Source organism: Micrasema longulum, unplaced genomic scaffold (genome assembly GCF_059751315.1).
Source record: "Micrasema longulum isolate JH-2025_06_02 unplaced genomic scaffold, ASM5975131v1 h1tg000215l, whole genome shotgun sequence".
In the NCBI taxonomy this organism is placed as follows: domain Eukaryota; kingdom Metazoa; phylum Arthropoda; class Insecta; order Trichoptera; family Brachycentridae; genus Micrasema; species Micrasema longulum.
The window spans coordinates 312,640-331,153 of NW_028277420.1; the positions used below are offsets into that span (position 1 = coordinate 312,640).

Below are 18,514 nucleotides of genomic sequence, written 5' to 3' on the forward strand. Positions count from 1 at the left end.
CGGAATATTTTTTTAAATATTTTTATATGCACTAAAACATATGAAATGATATGAAAAAAAAATATTATGAAATGATTGTTGTTGAAAAACAATGTTAGCCTAAATAAGGGTGATTTAAAAACTTATGCATAATCTAAATACTTCTCATAAAATAATAACATGTTTACTACTGTTATTAATGTTTATTCCATTAAAAAATCACGGCTATAGTTTTATTCACTCATTGTATCAGAAATGCTCTCCTTTAACTATAGGTGTGTTCTTTAAATATAATAAAAACGTTGTTATAAGTGCTAAACTCTTACAATTATGTACAACAATCCGCAATAGTTAAAATATGCTAAGAATATGACTTTAAACTTGAAGCCAGAATTTTTATGTCAATGAACATATAAATTCATCCGCAATTCATAGAAATGTGAATTTTTGTTATTAGTGTGTATTTTTTTGTTAGATTGAACGTAGTAAATATTTTTTATATTATGCCATGTATGAACATTTTTTTGGTATTTACATGGGTATCTAACGATAGCAAAAAATGTGTTCATATATTTGTGCATGCTGTTTGATTTCCTTGTAAAATAAATTGTAATTTATAGAAGCATTACGAAGTGAAAATTCAACCAATAAAAAGGGCATATTATTTAACTGACGCTGATATTGTCATCACTAGAATGGCCAGAATACTTTATTCTAACTGCAAGTTCTTAATCGTTATTATTTGTCTAGTAATTCTGTACGTACAGTCTTTTTATTTCACGTATTTAAAGTTAACTCAATTTATACTTTATTTATTTATATATTGGCATTTTTAGGGACATATTAATACATAGAAAAATATTATTAAAAAAGTAGAAAGACTCGATGATATATAGTAGACTTTGTGGGAGTGGAAGCGGGAGAGAGGTGTTTATAATTTAATTGGATTCGGTGATCGCTTGAAAGAAGACAACTTGTTATCAAAGAAATCAAGACTGGTATGTTTGTTGGCTGACCTAAGAATTCTAAGCATAGGGAAATGAAAACCATAGTTAGTTCTATGGTTATCGGTATGAAATAGTAAGTTTTGTCTGAGGTCTCTAGTTGGTATATTTAATTTTATTGAGCTCAGTAGTTCAGGCGCATCAAACAGTGAGTTGAGAATTTTGAATAAGACTAGGTCAGATTTATTTCGACGGTCTTGAAGAGAAGATATATTTAAGGTAGTTTCTAACTCATTATACGTATATTGGTCTCTGGATAAGCCCAACCAGCAGCCTATCTTTCTCAAAAATCGATGTAAAACTGATTCAACATTCTAAATGTGAACATCATAATATGCACCAGATAACAGAGGAATAATCTAGGTGCGGGCGAACTAGGGAACAGAAGAGAGTTTAGAGAGTTATACGATTATTACCTGTAAGTTTGACTCAGGAGAGAAGTTGGAGAAGTCCACGCAGCTCTAACTGTACTCAAGACCTCCGTGAGGGCAGGCAGAGAAGCTGTTGGGACCCGTCGACCTAGAAAATTAAATGCGTACATTTTTTTTTTGTTTATAACAATTTTTAAGTGAAAAGTGGCAAAATTATATAGGGTTACATAAAAAAAATTACTTTAATATTCTAACTGTATTTAAATACATATTTTTTAACGAAGACATGAACTAAAAAATAGCAAGGATTTTTTTTTTTAATTTTCGGAAGCAAAAATAAAATTGTTTTTGATATTTTTTTAATGAAGACACACTAGAAATGGGAGAGAACAAATATTTTCAAAATTATTCAATTAGTAGGTACACTCATAAACTTAGTATAAGTTACGCCTAAGCATATTGGTAGGATACGAATGAGAATACCATCCTTATTATAGCGGTAGAATAAAGATAGTATTCTCATTCTTATTCTACCTCCGTGCCTAGGCGTAACTTTGTACCAGGTTTATAACAAAGGCCCGATGATTTCAAGCAGGGTCCGTATTACAATGGGAAGTTAACATTTACCTTCATTTTTTTCTTTATCTTTATAAAGGAACGATTTAAACAAAATAAAATTTTATTTAATCAAAACAATATTCTGGAAAACAAATGAAAAGAAACGAAGTACCGACAAAAAAAAAAGTGGTGGAAAGTAGAAATCTAAAATTGCGTTTTAATAGCAAAAATAAATATTTATGTATTTTTTATATAGTATAGGCAATTACAACAGTTATATGAAGAAACATATATGTACAAGAAACTGAAGAAAAGAACATAAAACTATGTAGCAAAGACGAACAAGGGCAATGGTATACAATATATTCAAGAACGCGATCAACTTATAAGACTTCGAGCTAACCCATGCCAATCCATCTTCATCCCACACTGTGTTAATGGCTAAGTGATCTACGAAAAGCGGGGTGATCTACGAAAAGCGGGATGATCTATCCCAAAGAATTCCAAGTTGTGCGACGAATTGACTAATCCACGCATTCTGGACATTGGGGCATAAAAACAAAAGTTGCTCTTAGAAGATTTGATAAATGGCAGATTTTGACTTCTGGTGACACGGTTGCGAACATGAAAAGAAAGATGACAAGAAGGTTTATTAAAGAACAAATGAAAACAAAACGTGTATTCCAGTAGCGAGCAGTATTTTTTTATAATTTAATGTATCTACAAAAAAATGTTCATTTATTTGTACCTACATATAGGTATATAAGCAATATAATTATAAAAAGGCTATTTTTTTTATGATTCTATGGAAATTAACTCATACTACAATTACTATAACTTAGTGATATACGGCGCTTTATTATGCAGTATTTTATTGCAACAGTTTGTTGGCGGAGAAATTTTAAAATCACAAAACTTTAAAAAATCATAGTGCAATTAATACGATATATTAAAATTATGTTTTTTCAATTAGGCTTTGTTTGATAGTCCATCAACAAATTTTTGAAAGTACTGAATTCCTCGTGGCCATTTTCCAAATTAATACACCTTTTTTCATGTAACGATAATTACACACTAAACTATGTGAAGGTAACCCTTTTCTTTGAAATTATTTTGAACATGATTTGCACCCTTCCACGATTTTTTAAAGTTCGTATTATCTAACCTTTAGCTGCCCACTGAACCGACAAACCAAGTCACTCCACTCAACCCCTTAAGACCCACTAACGAGGTGTGACCCACATCCCCTTACTGAAGGGGCCACAACGCCAAATTGCTGAAGTTATGATTAATCGTACCATGAAGGTCGTTTGCTCGTTGAAGCTTTTTAGAACACCACATTATCGGCACTTCCTTACGACAGGAAGGATTACGGGCATTTCTTGTAAGAGTATATTATGTAGATATTTTGAGAGACGTCCGTAGTGCAATGCTGAAACAAAACCAATCGAACTATTTTTTTAAAAATTCAATTCATTTTAACAAGTAGTAAAAAATTACGAATCAGTTATAAATATTGAAATAAACATGAATATTTATCTCAATATTTAATGTAAAACAGACACGGAATTTAATAAGACAAAAAACAGTGAAAGATGTTCACATAAAACAAGATCGGCTGAAAAAACAAGACAAGGACAAAAAATATTTTTTGTATTATTATTAGTAGCATAAAAAATATTTTTTAATTTGTAGCTTTGAATTTCCGCAAAAATGGTAATTCCATTGGCCACGCCCCTAATACGTCACGATTCATGTTTATTTGTTCCTGACCATTCAAATTTGTTTAGAACATTGTCACAAATCTTGACGTCACAACTATCAAGGTCAAACATGTCGCATTTTTTTAGTGACGTATTTCTTTTAAATTTCTTTTTTAAATTTATGTATGAAAACATTTCTCCACAATATCTATATTAATTTTGAAAATACAATTAATTATTCTAGATCCGTTTCATATATTTTTATCGGTAATTGTAGTATGTGGTATTTCCCTGTTTCAAAAATACAAAACATTAAAAAATCATAGCGCTGATAATACCACACGTATTTTTTTGGCATAGATTACTAATCTATTAAACAATTTTTTAAAAACCACTAAATTTCCTCACTACGAAAAAAAAATATTTATCTTGAGTTTCCTAATTTTGAAATTACTCCGCCTGTGACGTCACAAATCCTCGTCTGTGTGTTCTGCCGATTGGCGGGTTGGCTTTCCGTCAACCGAAAATCTTTCACAATACTATCATCGGTTGATTCGGAAAACTAGTAACGCCGTTCGAAGTAATTCGGTTTTATTAATTTCTTTGATTTTTTTCATAAATTTTCAAGAAAGTTCGCGGTACAATTAAATGCTCTTAATTTTACCACACGTAAAACATTTTTTATATATCCAATTTCTCATGGCACTGAATTTCTTCATTACAGTCTACTTTATGGTTGAACTTAAAGTGTCGTATGAAAATTGTATATTATCTTGAGATTTCATAACGGAATAAACAGACTTGTATGGTATTCATTTATTCCATGGGAACTGAAGAATGTAACACAACTCATTAGCTCCATATAAGGTGAATCATAATTAATATTAACCTCCATAGCATTGTAAATCGTAGAAAAATGGTGCAATTCATAAAGAGAACTCAATAATAGATTTCAATCAAGATTTGTCCTATGTTTATTTTCTTAGAAAATATGTCACACCGCAACGAAAAATGATAGAATAAAGAACATTAAATCTAATTTAATTTAATGTGTAAAAATAAAAACAATTAATAAACTTTCAAAATTATCTTCTTTTAAAAAACACGCACTATCTTGGATTCAAACAATTCTAGAACTCATTTTTTTAAATATATTTTGTTGCCCTTCAATAATAAGGAATATTTTTTTTTTAATATTTTTTATTTCCTTTTTTAATTACTATAAAATATATAAATATATCATGTAATCTTTTACAAAATATTTTATTTTCTATTTCTTATGTTACACAAAAATATTATAACCGTATATTTATTATAGGAGCAAAAATTCATTAACATTTTCTTGTGTACCCACGAACAGGCCATGCCTTTGTAGGATTTTTTCGTTTGCTATTTTTACTATTAATTTGTATTTCATTGCTATGCAATTGTCCTTGATTTTTTTTTATACTCTTTTACCTCTTATGTATATTGTAAAGAAAACAAAAAAAAAAAAAAAGTATAAAAAAAAAAAAAACAATTTTCATCATTAGACACTACTACTACCATCACGCCATTTCATCACGCCTTTTTTTTAAAGAATAAAATTAACAATGTAAATCGTTAAACAAAATTATTGTTAAAATGAATTCATTAGTATAAAAACTCATCATGTATACACTTCTTAAACCTAAACAATATACTGTCAAAAATGTAACAATATTTTGGATTTGGTCATGCCATGTCTTTCTCGGTCTTTTTCTTGCTCTGCATCCATTAACATTCGCATTATAAATCCATTTAGCAGTTCTTTCGCTGTCCATTCGCTCTACATGTTTAACGCAGCACCCCACTGTCAACTGCTTGCTAATGTAGATTTCAGTGTACCGTTCACCTTTTTCTCGGCACTCACCCTCCTTCAATATCTTTCTCAGTCTTTCCATCCCTAGTAAACATACTTCCCAGATACACAAATTCTTCTACCTGATTCAGATCTCACGTTAAGTTATACTTTCATGCCTATCAACATTCGTTAGCAAATGGCTTTTCTTGAATACATCATAGACTTTTGTTACCAAGAGTTAAATGAGTATTTTAAAAAATATATTTACATGTATGTTTAACATAAGTTATATTAAACAATACGAGAGATATTTTCAAGGAGAACATTTATTACCAAGACGACTTATCACAATTAGCAATGTATTCTGAGATAAATTATACTAACTGTGATAAATGTTTACCCCTTAATTCTATTCTCAAACCATCCACTTAATTCTCATCAATTCATTTAATTCATTTAAATACACAAGTTGCTCTTTCTATTTATGTATTTATTTTTTCCCGCATACGTTTTGAAACAAAAACAATATAAATTAGCCATTTATTTTTATTGGTTGGTCGAAGAAATTCCCATTTGGCAATAAACCTGCCAACGAAGACAGACTAATTGAACACGTTAAATATTTAGGACTAACAATAGGCAGAAAATCGACATGGAAAACTCACATCAATACTTTCATTAGAAAAATAACAACATTATCGAGTTTTTTTCAAACATCAAAAACTTTGTTCCAAAAACGAAAAAAAACCTATGTCAAATCCAAAATATGTTATAAGCAACAACTATGGGGAACAGGAAACTAAAATGACATAAACAGACTACGACAGCAAAATAAAATACTGAAGCTAGTATATGACCTCACTTATATAACACACACCACAGTTTTCCCTGAAGATGGCTCCTGCAATGGTAGCCTAAACGTCGGATCAAATCCAACATACACGGTATCACCCAAAAAAGATACATAATATTCACACCAAAGAACTCTGTAAAAAAACTAGACAATTTAATGTTAATAAACTTTTTCAACCAGAATCTTTAACAACGATGTTTCGAGTTTGTCCAAATTTTTGTAGACAGGGACTGGATTCAACCCCTAGGGAGCCGTTTATATTAACATATCACAACAGAGATGAAGAACATTTTAGAGAAGGGAATATAGAATTCTAGGCATCCGCAGGACTTATGACCTGTCATTAGCTGGTTTTGACTTCACGAACGTCAACAATCGAAGATGGAAGAATCGAAGGAATAAGGGTGTTTAAATATAGGCAGAATGGTGAATGTAAGAATGTGTGTAAAGTGGCCACTTAAACCAGCCAATGACAGGTCATACGCCCTGTGGATGCCTCGACTTTCATATTCCCTTCTCTAAAATGTTCTCCATCTCTGTTATGTTAGAATCTATAAAATTTATTCATAAGTTAGCCACTGATATTGTGAACAAAAAACTAAATCTTTTAAACAAATGTAACAAACATGGACATAATACAAGAATATCAGAACAATATCACATACAACATTCCAAAACAAGACAAGGACAATCGAGACTAATAAATCAGGAACTGAAATTATACAATAAACTACCTGACAAAACTAAACAAATGACTCAGACAAACTTTTCAAAAGGTGTAAAAAATATTATTATCAACAATAGAGTGAAAAAAAATACATTTGTAAAATTGATATAATAACCCATTAGAGGTTAAAATTAATTTCAAATAAAAAAATATCCAAAGCTAAATAACTTTCTGTTGAAGAGTCGGGACCGACAAACATTTTTTTTAACAAGCGTAAGCGAATGAAAGATCTCGGATTATTTAGACTCCTAGAGTCGTCTGGAGATATATTTATTTGATTGATGAGGGTAAGATACGAAAAACTTTCAGGTGATGTGGTGAAAGGGAGGTTTCTTATTATGAGGATATTAAATACTGATGGTGATCGGTGATCAATCTTGAATTCCTGAGAAACTTTTCTTATTCGAGATTTTATTACCAATTTATTATTTGTACTATGTTTACAAGTCGATGAAAATAAATCGATAAAAATATCTTGTATAGACGGTTAAGAGTTATTTATATAATATGAATCAATCTCACAACATAATATTTATATTTAGGAATAAAAATCTTTAATAACCTCCCAACAGAAATCGAGGAACCAAATTATAAAAATCACAATGAAATATCCTCAAGTAGAATTATAACCCCTCAAATTAATATTTATAATACACTAGCGGGCCCAACAGACGTTGTCCTGCCCGAAAGTTGGCTTGCCTGCTATTAGCTTGGAAAAAGACTTTTCATTGATAAGTAGGTACATACGTACTTGTTTATGGTTGAATTCCAAAACATAAAATAATTCATTTTCAATTATAGAATTCTTTTTGCAAATGTCAAACTCGGCTCTTCTCACCAACAGGGGTGCACTTTATTCATGAATGCGATTTTCGAAAATGTATTGAATGTCAGTTAATATTATTTGAGTATTAATATTAACTGACATACTGAGTGACCCAGCTTTTGCTTGATGACACTAAACTTATCACCGAAGGTTGCTGCGTCCGTTATAATTTATCCACTTTCGAACCGAAAGCTGACTACGCTAGTAATTACTTATCGATTGCGATCAGGCAATATCTGATAAAAAGGTCTTTTACTGAAGCAAACTTCACTTTAAGTTTTAATTGAACAATTTTTTTTATTAATAAATACACAAACAAGATATTATACTTCCCGGGGCATAAGACGGTATAAACTAACATCGATATTTATCTACGAAAATTTGTATATTTGTGTGAAAGTTCAAAGTATATTTTACGGTGACCTGTAATTGAACATGTTAAGAAAAAAAATTGTAGGCACATTCTATTTTTCATACAGAAAACTTAATTTTACTTTGTGGATAAAATTGAAGATAAATTTTAACTTCCCATTTGAATACGGAAAAAATAACTCATTTTGGAAAAAATGTGACAATACATAACATCAACTAATTACAACAGGGATAGAAAGCATTTCAGATAAGGGAATTTGGAAGTTTTAGGCATTTACGGGGCTTATGAAGAAAAAAACATAATATCAGTTAATACTAATAATAATAATACAATCAAAATAGTAAGAAAACATAATATTAGAAACGTATGGCACAGTATTATACTCTATTTATAGAAACTACATTAATAACTATCACTATCAAAAATATAAAGTAATATTTTTGAATTCATTATCATCATCATTCCCTTTCCGCACAATCTTACGCTTCAAATACCAGTCCAGGGACTATGAAATATTCTAGTGTAAAAACAACATTTTAAATAAATCATTCATATCAACCATGTCGGGAACCGAATCCGAGACCTCTCGCATGGTAGGCAAACGCGCTGACCATTACACCACGAGGCCGACCATTTTTTTATAATTATAGCCGATATTTTTTAATCACTACACTTTTAGATTTACACTCTGTGTGGTCTCCTCAGCGTTCCACACACAAGGTAAGGATTGAAAATATTCAGCAAACATTTTTGAGACATTTCAATTGGAGATCCAGATTTACGGACCTTAACTAGAAAATTTTTGTCATAAACATAATATATTTAGTCTTGAGAATCGTCGTTTGGTATTAGATATGGGGATTTTACTTGACATTCTTAATGGACGTCTTGATAGTCCTGTTCTGGTTTCTGAGTTGGCCCTTAATGTACCTGGCTACCGCACCTGTCACACGAATCTATCTCTTTTCCATGTACCGACAGTTCGCACCAACTATGCACAGAACTCTCCCCTGATTCTCTTAGCGCGTAATTATAATGTATTTTTCAATAGCATAGATATATTTAACTGTAGTAAACCCACTTTTAAAATAAGAATTGAAAAACTATTGAAAAAAAAATTGTTTCTTTGTAAAAAAAATATTTTTACGATATAAATTTAAGATGTTTTTATTCACTCGTATCAAACAAAAACTCACCCTGTTCATAAACCCACCCTCACACCCATATACACTCACACACCTATTCACATACCTACCAAAACCACACTCCACTCACTTACCCACGCAACCTCACACACAAAAACTCGCACACGTGCACTTCTACGTGTATTAATATCTAACTGAACTAGATTTTTAATTGTATTTATGTGGAAAACTGATTTGGCTTTTTTTAATGTTTTTTTTATAATGTTGTGTATATTTTTTTGTATTGCTGGTGTTTTTCTAAATAAACCAAAATTAAAAACTATTCGAATTTTTGTGTTTATTTATTTTTTATTGTGATTACGATTTAACACGGCAGCGCGGCGTGTACAACCGGCGCATTTCAGTTTAGAAAAACATTAAAAAATGAAGATGGCACATATTTCCTAATCACCCGCGATATGTAATATCTAGGAAAAATGAGGTAACTAAATTGAAGTGATATAAAATGAAGAAAGAAATCTCAGAAGGTATAAAATTTCCCTAGAAATCACAATAAAGCTGACAAGGAATGTTGCTCCATCCATTCGGTGCAAATGAGTTTCTTTATTCCGAGATATTTTGAAGACTTTATGTATGGGATGTGACAGAACAAAGGGGAGGAAAATTTTTTCTTGACAACAAAAAGTATTTCCACTTTTTAACCATCATAACAAATAGCTCTTTTTACTCGGCTCGTAAGAACAACAAATATGCTTTTAAAAAACTATGACCTCAATAAAACCTTTGTTTAAACAAAAAAATATTTTATATGGGAATAATATTTTGAAGTTTTGAAACAGTATCATCGTAGACGAACCCTAGATTTAACCCTCTAGAGCAGTGGTTCTGAACCTTTTTGAAGTCAGGGAGCACTTTTGATCATAAGGAAAATTCGCGGTTCACCAAAACTAAAGATTAAAAAAACATACAAAGATATTTTTTTTTGTTTTATTTAAATTATTTATTTACAATTCTTGATTAAATTCCATTGTAATGATGTAATAACTTATATTTACATATAAGTTATTAATTTAAAAAATGCTTGGTACACTTCCACTTATTATTCCGCTAATTGGTCAAATAAATAAGTGGAAGTGTACCAAGTATTTTTTTGATTAATAACTTACATGTAAATATAAGTTATTACAGCATACAAAGATAACTTTTACTAAAAATAAAATTGTATTTTTTATTACAGACAAGTTAAAAATTACATTAATTTTAAAAATACATAAATACTCCAATGGAACTTTTTGTGGAGAAAATGATTTAATGTGACACCTGAGCTTGTCGGCTTTTACAAGTTTCAGCGATATTAGGTCCAAAATTTGAAATAGCTACTCCCATTTCTTCGTCCAACTTGCTAACTTTTTTGCGTTTTTTCGTTTTAATATTGGTTAATGTCAAAATCCCTAGCTCACACAAATATGAGGTTGAAAACTGTATTTTTTTAAAAAATAATAAAAATGCACTTATGTTATAAACAGCATACACACAACAGTGTCGAAATAAACACACAAAATATGATTTAATCACAGGGTCCGTCTATTAGCTATATAAACGCAATAACGCAAGGGGAATCCCCTGCGTAGAGTGCTAGTAACTAGTAACCGAGCAACGGTTCTCGATAGAGGTGAGTGTGACTTGTACGTAGTTATGCAGAAAGCAGCCGGCCATAGAAAAGTGAAACTAAGATAAAAGCACTTTTGTGAAAAGAGAGAATAATTAAATTTACACAACAGTTGGAATATTTTTGACTATAACAAATTATAAATAATGAATACGCTAGTTTTTTTTTACATTACTAATAAGAATCTTATTGTGTATTTAACCAGTTTTTTATGATTTTTAAAGTACAGTAAGAATTTTACAGTGCTGTGGGTATTTTTTGGAAATTGAGAAATGCCGTTTTCGTGATCGACACCATTTTCAGAAAGTGATTAATACAGTTTTTTGTGTGACAGCGGTCTAGATATTTTTAGCAAAACATAGGATTGACCTTACTGCACACGATAACATAAATATCTCTTTTTTTTTAATTGTGGACTGACTTCTTTCTGCATAACTACGTTCACTTGACCGCTGTTGTGAGGTGAGCGCACACAACTTCCCTTTACAAGGGTACTGCCATCTAGCCATTATATCTGCAACTCAAATCGCACAGTAAATGAGTCAACATTACATTTTGGTTTTCATAATTTCACGGAGCACTTGCAACAAGCTCGCGGAGCACCGGTTAAGAACCACTGCTCTAGAGAATTTATCGACCTTGAAAATACTTTTAAAAAATGGAAAACCTTTTTGAAATTGAAGTATGTAAATCGAAGCAATGTTTTAAGAAACTGATATTTCTAACATATTTGTAAATATGTATAAAAAAAAAATCGACACTGGCCAGAACACCCGACTTGAGAGGTGAAAAGGCCACAAAAAACGAAGAAACTGATAAATGGATTGAGAAAAAACGTATTTTCAAAATCTTTTCAGCGATTTTTAAAGTAGCGGACCATACGGAAGATCTTTAAATAAAAAAAGGTTTTTTGGATTAAAAACAATATATATTATTTTTAAAACATTTTCTCCTCTACTATTGTGTCCTGGTGAGTAAAAAATACAGTTCTTAGTATGAAAAAGGCAGAACCAACTGGCAAAATTGACAAACTTTTGTATTCAAAGTTTTAACTCTTTATGAGAGTTTCACCTATTTTTTTGATATTTTCAATTTACATGGATGTTTTGAATTTAAAGAACGAGAAAAAAATGTTTTTGGAATATTCTGATTATAGAAATGTAATATAAGCAATGAGTTTACTTCACCTTTAAAATGTCAGTTAGTCCAGTTCGCCTGACATGGCCTCAATTCATTTACGCATCTATTTTTTATGATCCATACAAATTTAATTTTCAGAGAAATACTTGCACGTTTCTGTAGAGATATCTTTTCATTTCTAGGATGTTGGTATTACGGACTAGGTAATATTAGACCTGTAGACCCAAGCTAAGCTCCTTCGCCCATTATGTACCGGTCCTACGTACATTGGATCTTGGGACAAAGGACAAAGTATCAAGTAAACAGTTCTGTGTACCACGTCTAAGTAACTGGTAACTACAGAATATGAAGTAAGTTCAGGAAGGGTTCGGGTTTGTGGGAAAATCTGGATGGGTAAACAAAATATCAAAGGAAGTGTTTATACTAACTGATTATCCCATGTTTACCAAATAAACGATATAATCTAATTATATTTACGGGATGTTATTAATTAACTGACGTTTTTTTGAAAAATAAAATACTTGTAACGGTATTTTTTTAAGCGTGTTACAACTTTAAATTGAAAACAAGAAGCAAGTATAATAATCTTCCCAATGAACTAAAAACTATAAAAAAGAATATATCAATAAATAAATTTAAAGTAAATCCAAAGAAATTTTTTGAACACGTGTAAAAACTACATTAAATTTTAATTAGTATGAATGTATTATTGTTTTATGTTTTTTCTTTATATATTCAATGTTTCTATTTTTTTCTCATGTACTCGTATTTAAAATTATATAAACTCTTATAATAAACAATAAACAACTACAACAGTGTAAGTCACTCTCCAAGCACAAGAGTTGGTCTCTTTTTTGGAGAGTTACAGTGATAACATTTACTAGATGTGTAAAAGTAGATATGTATAGAATTTTTAAAAAAACATGTACCTTTTATGAATTTTATCAATATATTTTTTTCTTTTTTCAATAAAAGTATTTCGTCGCTGATCAGGTAAAATAAGTGTGAGTCGTATAAGAAGGAACGAGAGCAAAATGTGATTTTGGTTGCGTTAGAATGAGATGGATATATGACGAACGAACGAACTTACGAAACGAAATTGTGACAGAATAAACCTGCTGAAGAACGCGACTAGGTTAAAGATGTAAAATATAGTGTACTTTTTTGTGTGGAGAAATAAGCTGAGGTAATCGGATAGTTTTAATCGGCGTTGATGGTGATTAATAATAAATAGGATTTTTTTAATTTATTTTCCCATAAACTTAATTACTATAAAACACATATGTATGTCTTACCCTTTCGCTCCGAACGCAAGTGGCTTCATTTTTATCAGCGCATAAACTTTCAATCTCTCTAACTTCTTTATAATATTCGTCACAACCCTTGCGCTCCAAATTATCTTGCTGAGAATTTCATTTACCTTTCTGATCGTGGTCTTTCGCTTCGCTTTTCTCGGGAGAGAACACTTTCCATTCCTCGACAAAGCACATAATTTTTCAGCTATTCGTTTTTCGTCCAAGCTGCCAGACTTTGGAATGAGCTACCTCTTCATATAAAAAATGCACTTTCTCTAGCCACCTTCAAGAAACGCCTGAAATATTATTATATATCCCCAGAATGCTGAACCCCTAGAGTTTTTACTGTTTTTTTTTCTCAATTTTTTTTTGTCCCTTTTTCTTTTCTTGGTTCCTCTTTCTCTCTCCTTCCAAACGCATTATCTCATCCCACATTCCTCATAATTCAATACGTACAACATAATGTACTTAATTTTTTTTTTAATGTTAATATGTCCAAGCCTTATGTCCCAATTAAAAAAACAGCTGTTACTTTGAATTAATTTGGTTTTATTATACGAATGTATCTTTTGATATATATTTATGTTTTTTAGCACAACATTTTAACCAATCTCTTCTTTTGACTAGTCTGTTTTTGGCTGAAAGATATTGCTTTTAGCAATAAGTCCGCCAAAGTACTTATTCTTTGTACTTGAAGCTTTAAATAAATCAATTATTATACAAAGTCAAATATAATAGTAAGCTGTGCATAATCGCTTATTTGGACGATTCGCCCCTGCCACATAGGTATATAGCAAGAAAAAAATAGAAGTTTGAAAAAATACACTTTTCGCAATGTTGCCAGTATGAGATATTTATTTCTGGAATGAGTCAATTAGAAGAAATAACGCGCTAAATACGGATAAAGTATTTTGGATTTTTGATCACATCAATTCCTGCACAATACACATAAACATATTATTAGATTAGAAGATTAAAGCTACAGAATCCATAGTAAACTGTACCATCCATATGTATTTTATTTACCCAAAGAATATCCTCCGCTTTTCCGCTTAATATTTTATCCTATTATCGCTCTATCGTTTGATCACTGCCCGCAAAATTGGATCATCTATTTCCGCCATCTTGCAGAAACAATCACAATTTTCTCTCATCTAGTAAATATATATAATTATGTCGGTCTTTCGACAAAAACATTATATTATCAACATTATCCGCGGAAAACGCGGTTTTAACGCCATTTCAGTACTTAAGCTAGATAAGTAGATACATTATTTTAAAATTATGGCCTATAATATCACTATGGAGAAACTTATATTTTAACGATCAGTATTTGACTCCTATACGGTCAAACTTACAAGATTTTAACACATGATTTTTGTATTATCAGATAGTTGGGATAAAAAAAACATGTAGCGTCTTATTTTTTATTTGAATTTGTCTGTATTTTTAATAGTATTTTTCAATGTTAATACATCAAATAAATGAATATCACATGTTCCTGTATTGTGTCTACTTCTATAGCTATTTTTTTATGTTCACGTTTTATGATATGTTTTTTAGTTCTTGAAATGATTTATTGATAGTAGGTAATAAATAAAGCAAAACCATGTGAAAAATATTTTAAATATTCATTTTTTCTTTTAAAAAAAAGTTCTCCATCTTAATCAAAATATATTATACGTAAAAAAATATAAGGCAATACAAACAAACCCCTACGCAAGCTCTTTTCAAGGATTCCAAACACATTCGCCAAAAGATTAGTATAATTTTATGTTTTCATATAATATGAAAAATGTGATGAAATTTTTACATAATATTAACAGAAGTTTTGTACAAATAATAGTCGGTAGTTTTATCTCCTCTCGGTAATGTTTGCTGGTCCTGGTACCGTAACGGGGTACTGCAAAGCATCCATCACTTACTATCTGTAGTTGTGATGGTGGGTCATAAAGCTGGGAGCTGTAGAGATAGGAGAAAATGGAGAGAATGTACAGGAAAAGTTCAATCCTTCGTTGTAATAAAAGCCATTCCACCAGGGAGAATAGAATCGTCCTTGTTCGATATATCTACACATATATTGGTTACTGATAAAATACGATAATGGTTAAATATGTCAAGTTGTGGAAGTAATCGATGTTTTCTAATTAATTTCCGTACCAATTTTATTTTCTGTCTTTAAATTGTTAGTAACCTTAAATTGGAATGTAGATACGCAAAAATCGTGACGCGCGCCTTACTAACTATTATTTCGAATTGTACATTATTTAATAAAATCTGTACTATGTATGTTTCATGCGCGGTCAATCCATATATTGGATGGAACCAATGCTTTCCTAAAAATTTGACCTCTAAACAATTAGTATCATTTTATTATATTTTGTTATTGGTTTATTGTTTTAATCGTAGTGATCTGAGATGAGTTCGATGTTTATTTATTAATTACTTCTATAAAATTGCGACAGGCCCTCACACAACCTTCCAACTGCGCAGTTATGTGCAAACTGATATAAAAAACACTGCGCTCTGACTGATTCTGAAATAAGGTTATGAACCTTACCATATTTTTAAAAAATACAATCAAAACATCATAACCCTACATAAGAAATATATTTTAAATAATATTTTTAAGACATTTAAATTTGTAAGTGAAAATTCTTGATGGAAGTTCATTGTAATTTATAATTATATTTTTAATTTATATATTAATATTTTATAAATATAAGATAAAAATAATTTTATTTAATTTACTTTCGTATAATTTTGAATTCTCTATCCTTACTTCTGTTTTGTATAAATACATTGAACTCCCTAATAAAGATACCAGTCTCGAAGATGTCGCGAAAGCGATGAAACCGGTCACAGGATAGTCTAAGTTTGTGGATTAAAGTATCACTCGTCTATTATTTATATAATAAATATTTTTAAGGTTTCGAAAGTAGGTAGCAAATAATTTTTTTTCTTCATTGTCAAACCTCTTACCAAGTTCTCTCCTATACCCCTTTTAATATAAATACACGTTTTAAATTACATTTTTTTTACTTACGCACCCACATACACGCAAAAAAACTTACCCTCACACATTCATATACACACACATGAATACAAACGTCGCACACATACAATTTTGTAAACTCTTTTCTTAGTATTATGTTTTCTTAGATATTTTAATTTGGCTCTAGTATTGTTAATATATTTCTACTTATTTTCATGTAATAGCTGTAAAAATTCCAAATAAATCAAATAAATAAAGTAACGTAGGACGAGAACGACCGAGAAAGACGTGGCATGATCAGATAAAACCAAATCTCAAGCCTGATCTTGTCAAAAGCAGACACAATCGAAGGGCATTTACGACAAGAGGTGTAAAAGTAGAATAACCTAGGAACGTATGTCAGGATAGATGTGTATTGCCGTCCATCCTATCTGCCTACCCCTATTTGGAAATGGCGTGATGGTAGTAGTAGTAGTAGAAAACGAAACAAAAAGTTGTTACCCTAATTGATTTACTATTCAATAGATTTTTCACTTTTATAACATTTTATGTGGCACAGCATATTTATAATATAATTGAAAAGCAAGATAACGTGTTAGTCGAGTTCTAAGGTATTGTATATTATACACTATATAAATTAGGATGATTGAGTTCGTGGAACACGTTTCAAGGTAAATTGTACCCATACACCGCACCGCCGCGCCGCCGTAGACCGTACAGCAGCTACACGAGTTTGGCGATCTAATAAATCATGATAAATTATATTTATATCATATCGTGTTTACGTGATGGAGCTTCCGCAGGATGTGTGTATGTAGGCACATGTGTTCGTACTTGCCTACGCCTACTAATGTTAATAGAAATATTTAGGGACACTAAACTAACCACTCTCAGGATTACAGGACGTTAGACAACATTGTTACTACTACTACTACTACCATCACACATTTCTCCGCAGATGTAGGCAGAGAGAATGGACCGCCACACACGTCTATCCTGGCATACATTTCTAACTTCTTGTCATACATGCCCTTCGGTTCTGCCTGCTTTTGACATGACAAGACTTAAGATTTTGGTTTATCTGATCATGCTACGTCTTCCTTGGTCGTCCTCGTCTCACGTTACCATTATAACATATACCATATGATAAAAAATAAGCGGAAATTTCTAATTTGAAATTCTCGCGTCTCACCAATCAGTACTATTTTTTTGTAGCCACGTTGACAGCACTGTTTTTGACAATCTGTCGGCGATCGGAAGCTCAATATTCTGTCAGCGTCTGTTTTAGTGAGTCGAAAAATTGCTGTGAGGCGATTTTTACATTGGATAAAAAATCGGCACAACGAGCGTGAAATGAAATTTCGTGTGCCGTGTTGAATAAAGCCTTTAGAGAATCGTGTATGTCGAAAACACGAGCATACGAATGGTACAATAGGTTATAAGACGTTCGTGAATGCTGAGATGATGAACATACTAGACGTCCAGCAAAGCGAAGTACCGAAGAAAACATCAAATCGGCAAAGCAAATCGTATTGAAAAATCGATGTGTACCAATCCGAGAGCTTGCTGTGGTTATTGATCATCTCATCATTGAGATGTTTTGGGTATGAAACGCGTCACTGCCCTCCTCGTCCCAAAATTTTATACCACGATAAAACGCTGTCTCATACAGCGGTGAGTGTTTCGGAGTTTTTGGCCAAAAGTTCGACTAATCCCATCAACCAAGCACCGTATTCTACAGACCAGCCTCATCTGACTTTTTTCTTTACCCACGACTAAAATTGCTATAAAGAGGAACACGCTTTGAGACGATTGATGCCATAAAAGGGAATTCGCTGCGAGAGCTAAAGGCCATACCTTTGCTGGCCTATGAAAAGTGCACGGACAATTGGATTACGCGTTGATATCAATGTATCATCGCAAACGGCAAGTATTTTAAAGGGGATAATAAAAAAAATATTGAAAATTAAAATTTTGCTTTTTTTGACAAATTCCCGTTTATTTTTTATCATGATTTATACTTGTTTTACCATTCTTTCGTAGTCCATCGATTC

The 18,514-nt window shown here is 31.2% G+C and overlaps 1 protein-coding gene across 3 annotated transcripts in view; it reads right to left on the reverse strand.

Moving 5' to 3' along the window:
* LOC148283616 (uncharacterized) overlaps positions 1 to 18,514 on the reverse strand; it is a 179,370-nt gene that overhangs the window by 103,934 nt on the left and 56,922 nt on the right. For all 3 annotated transcript variants that reach the window (XM_088243486.1, XM_088243487.1, XM_088243488.1), the window contains one exon: positions 1,400 to 1,502. In XM_088243486.1, the coding sequence (XP_088099612.1) occupies positions 1,400 to 1,502 (103 nt within the window). The remainder of the gene's footprint in view (positions 1 to 1,399; positions 1,503 to 18,514) is intronic.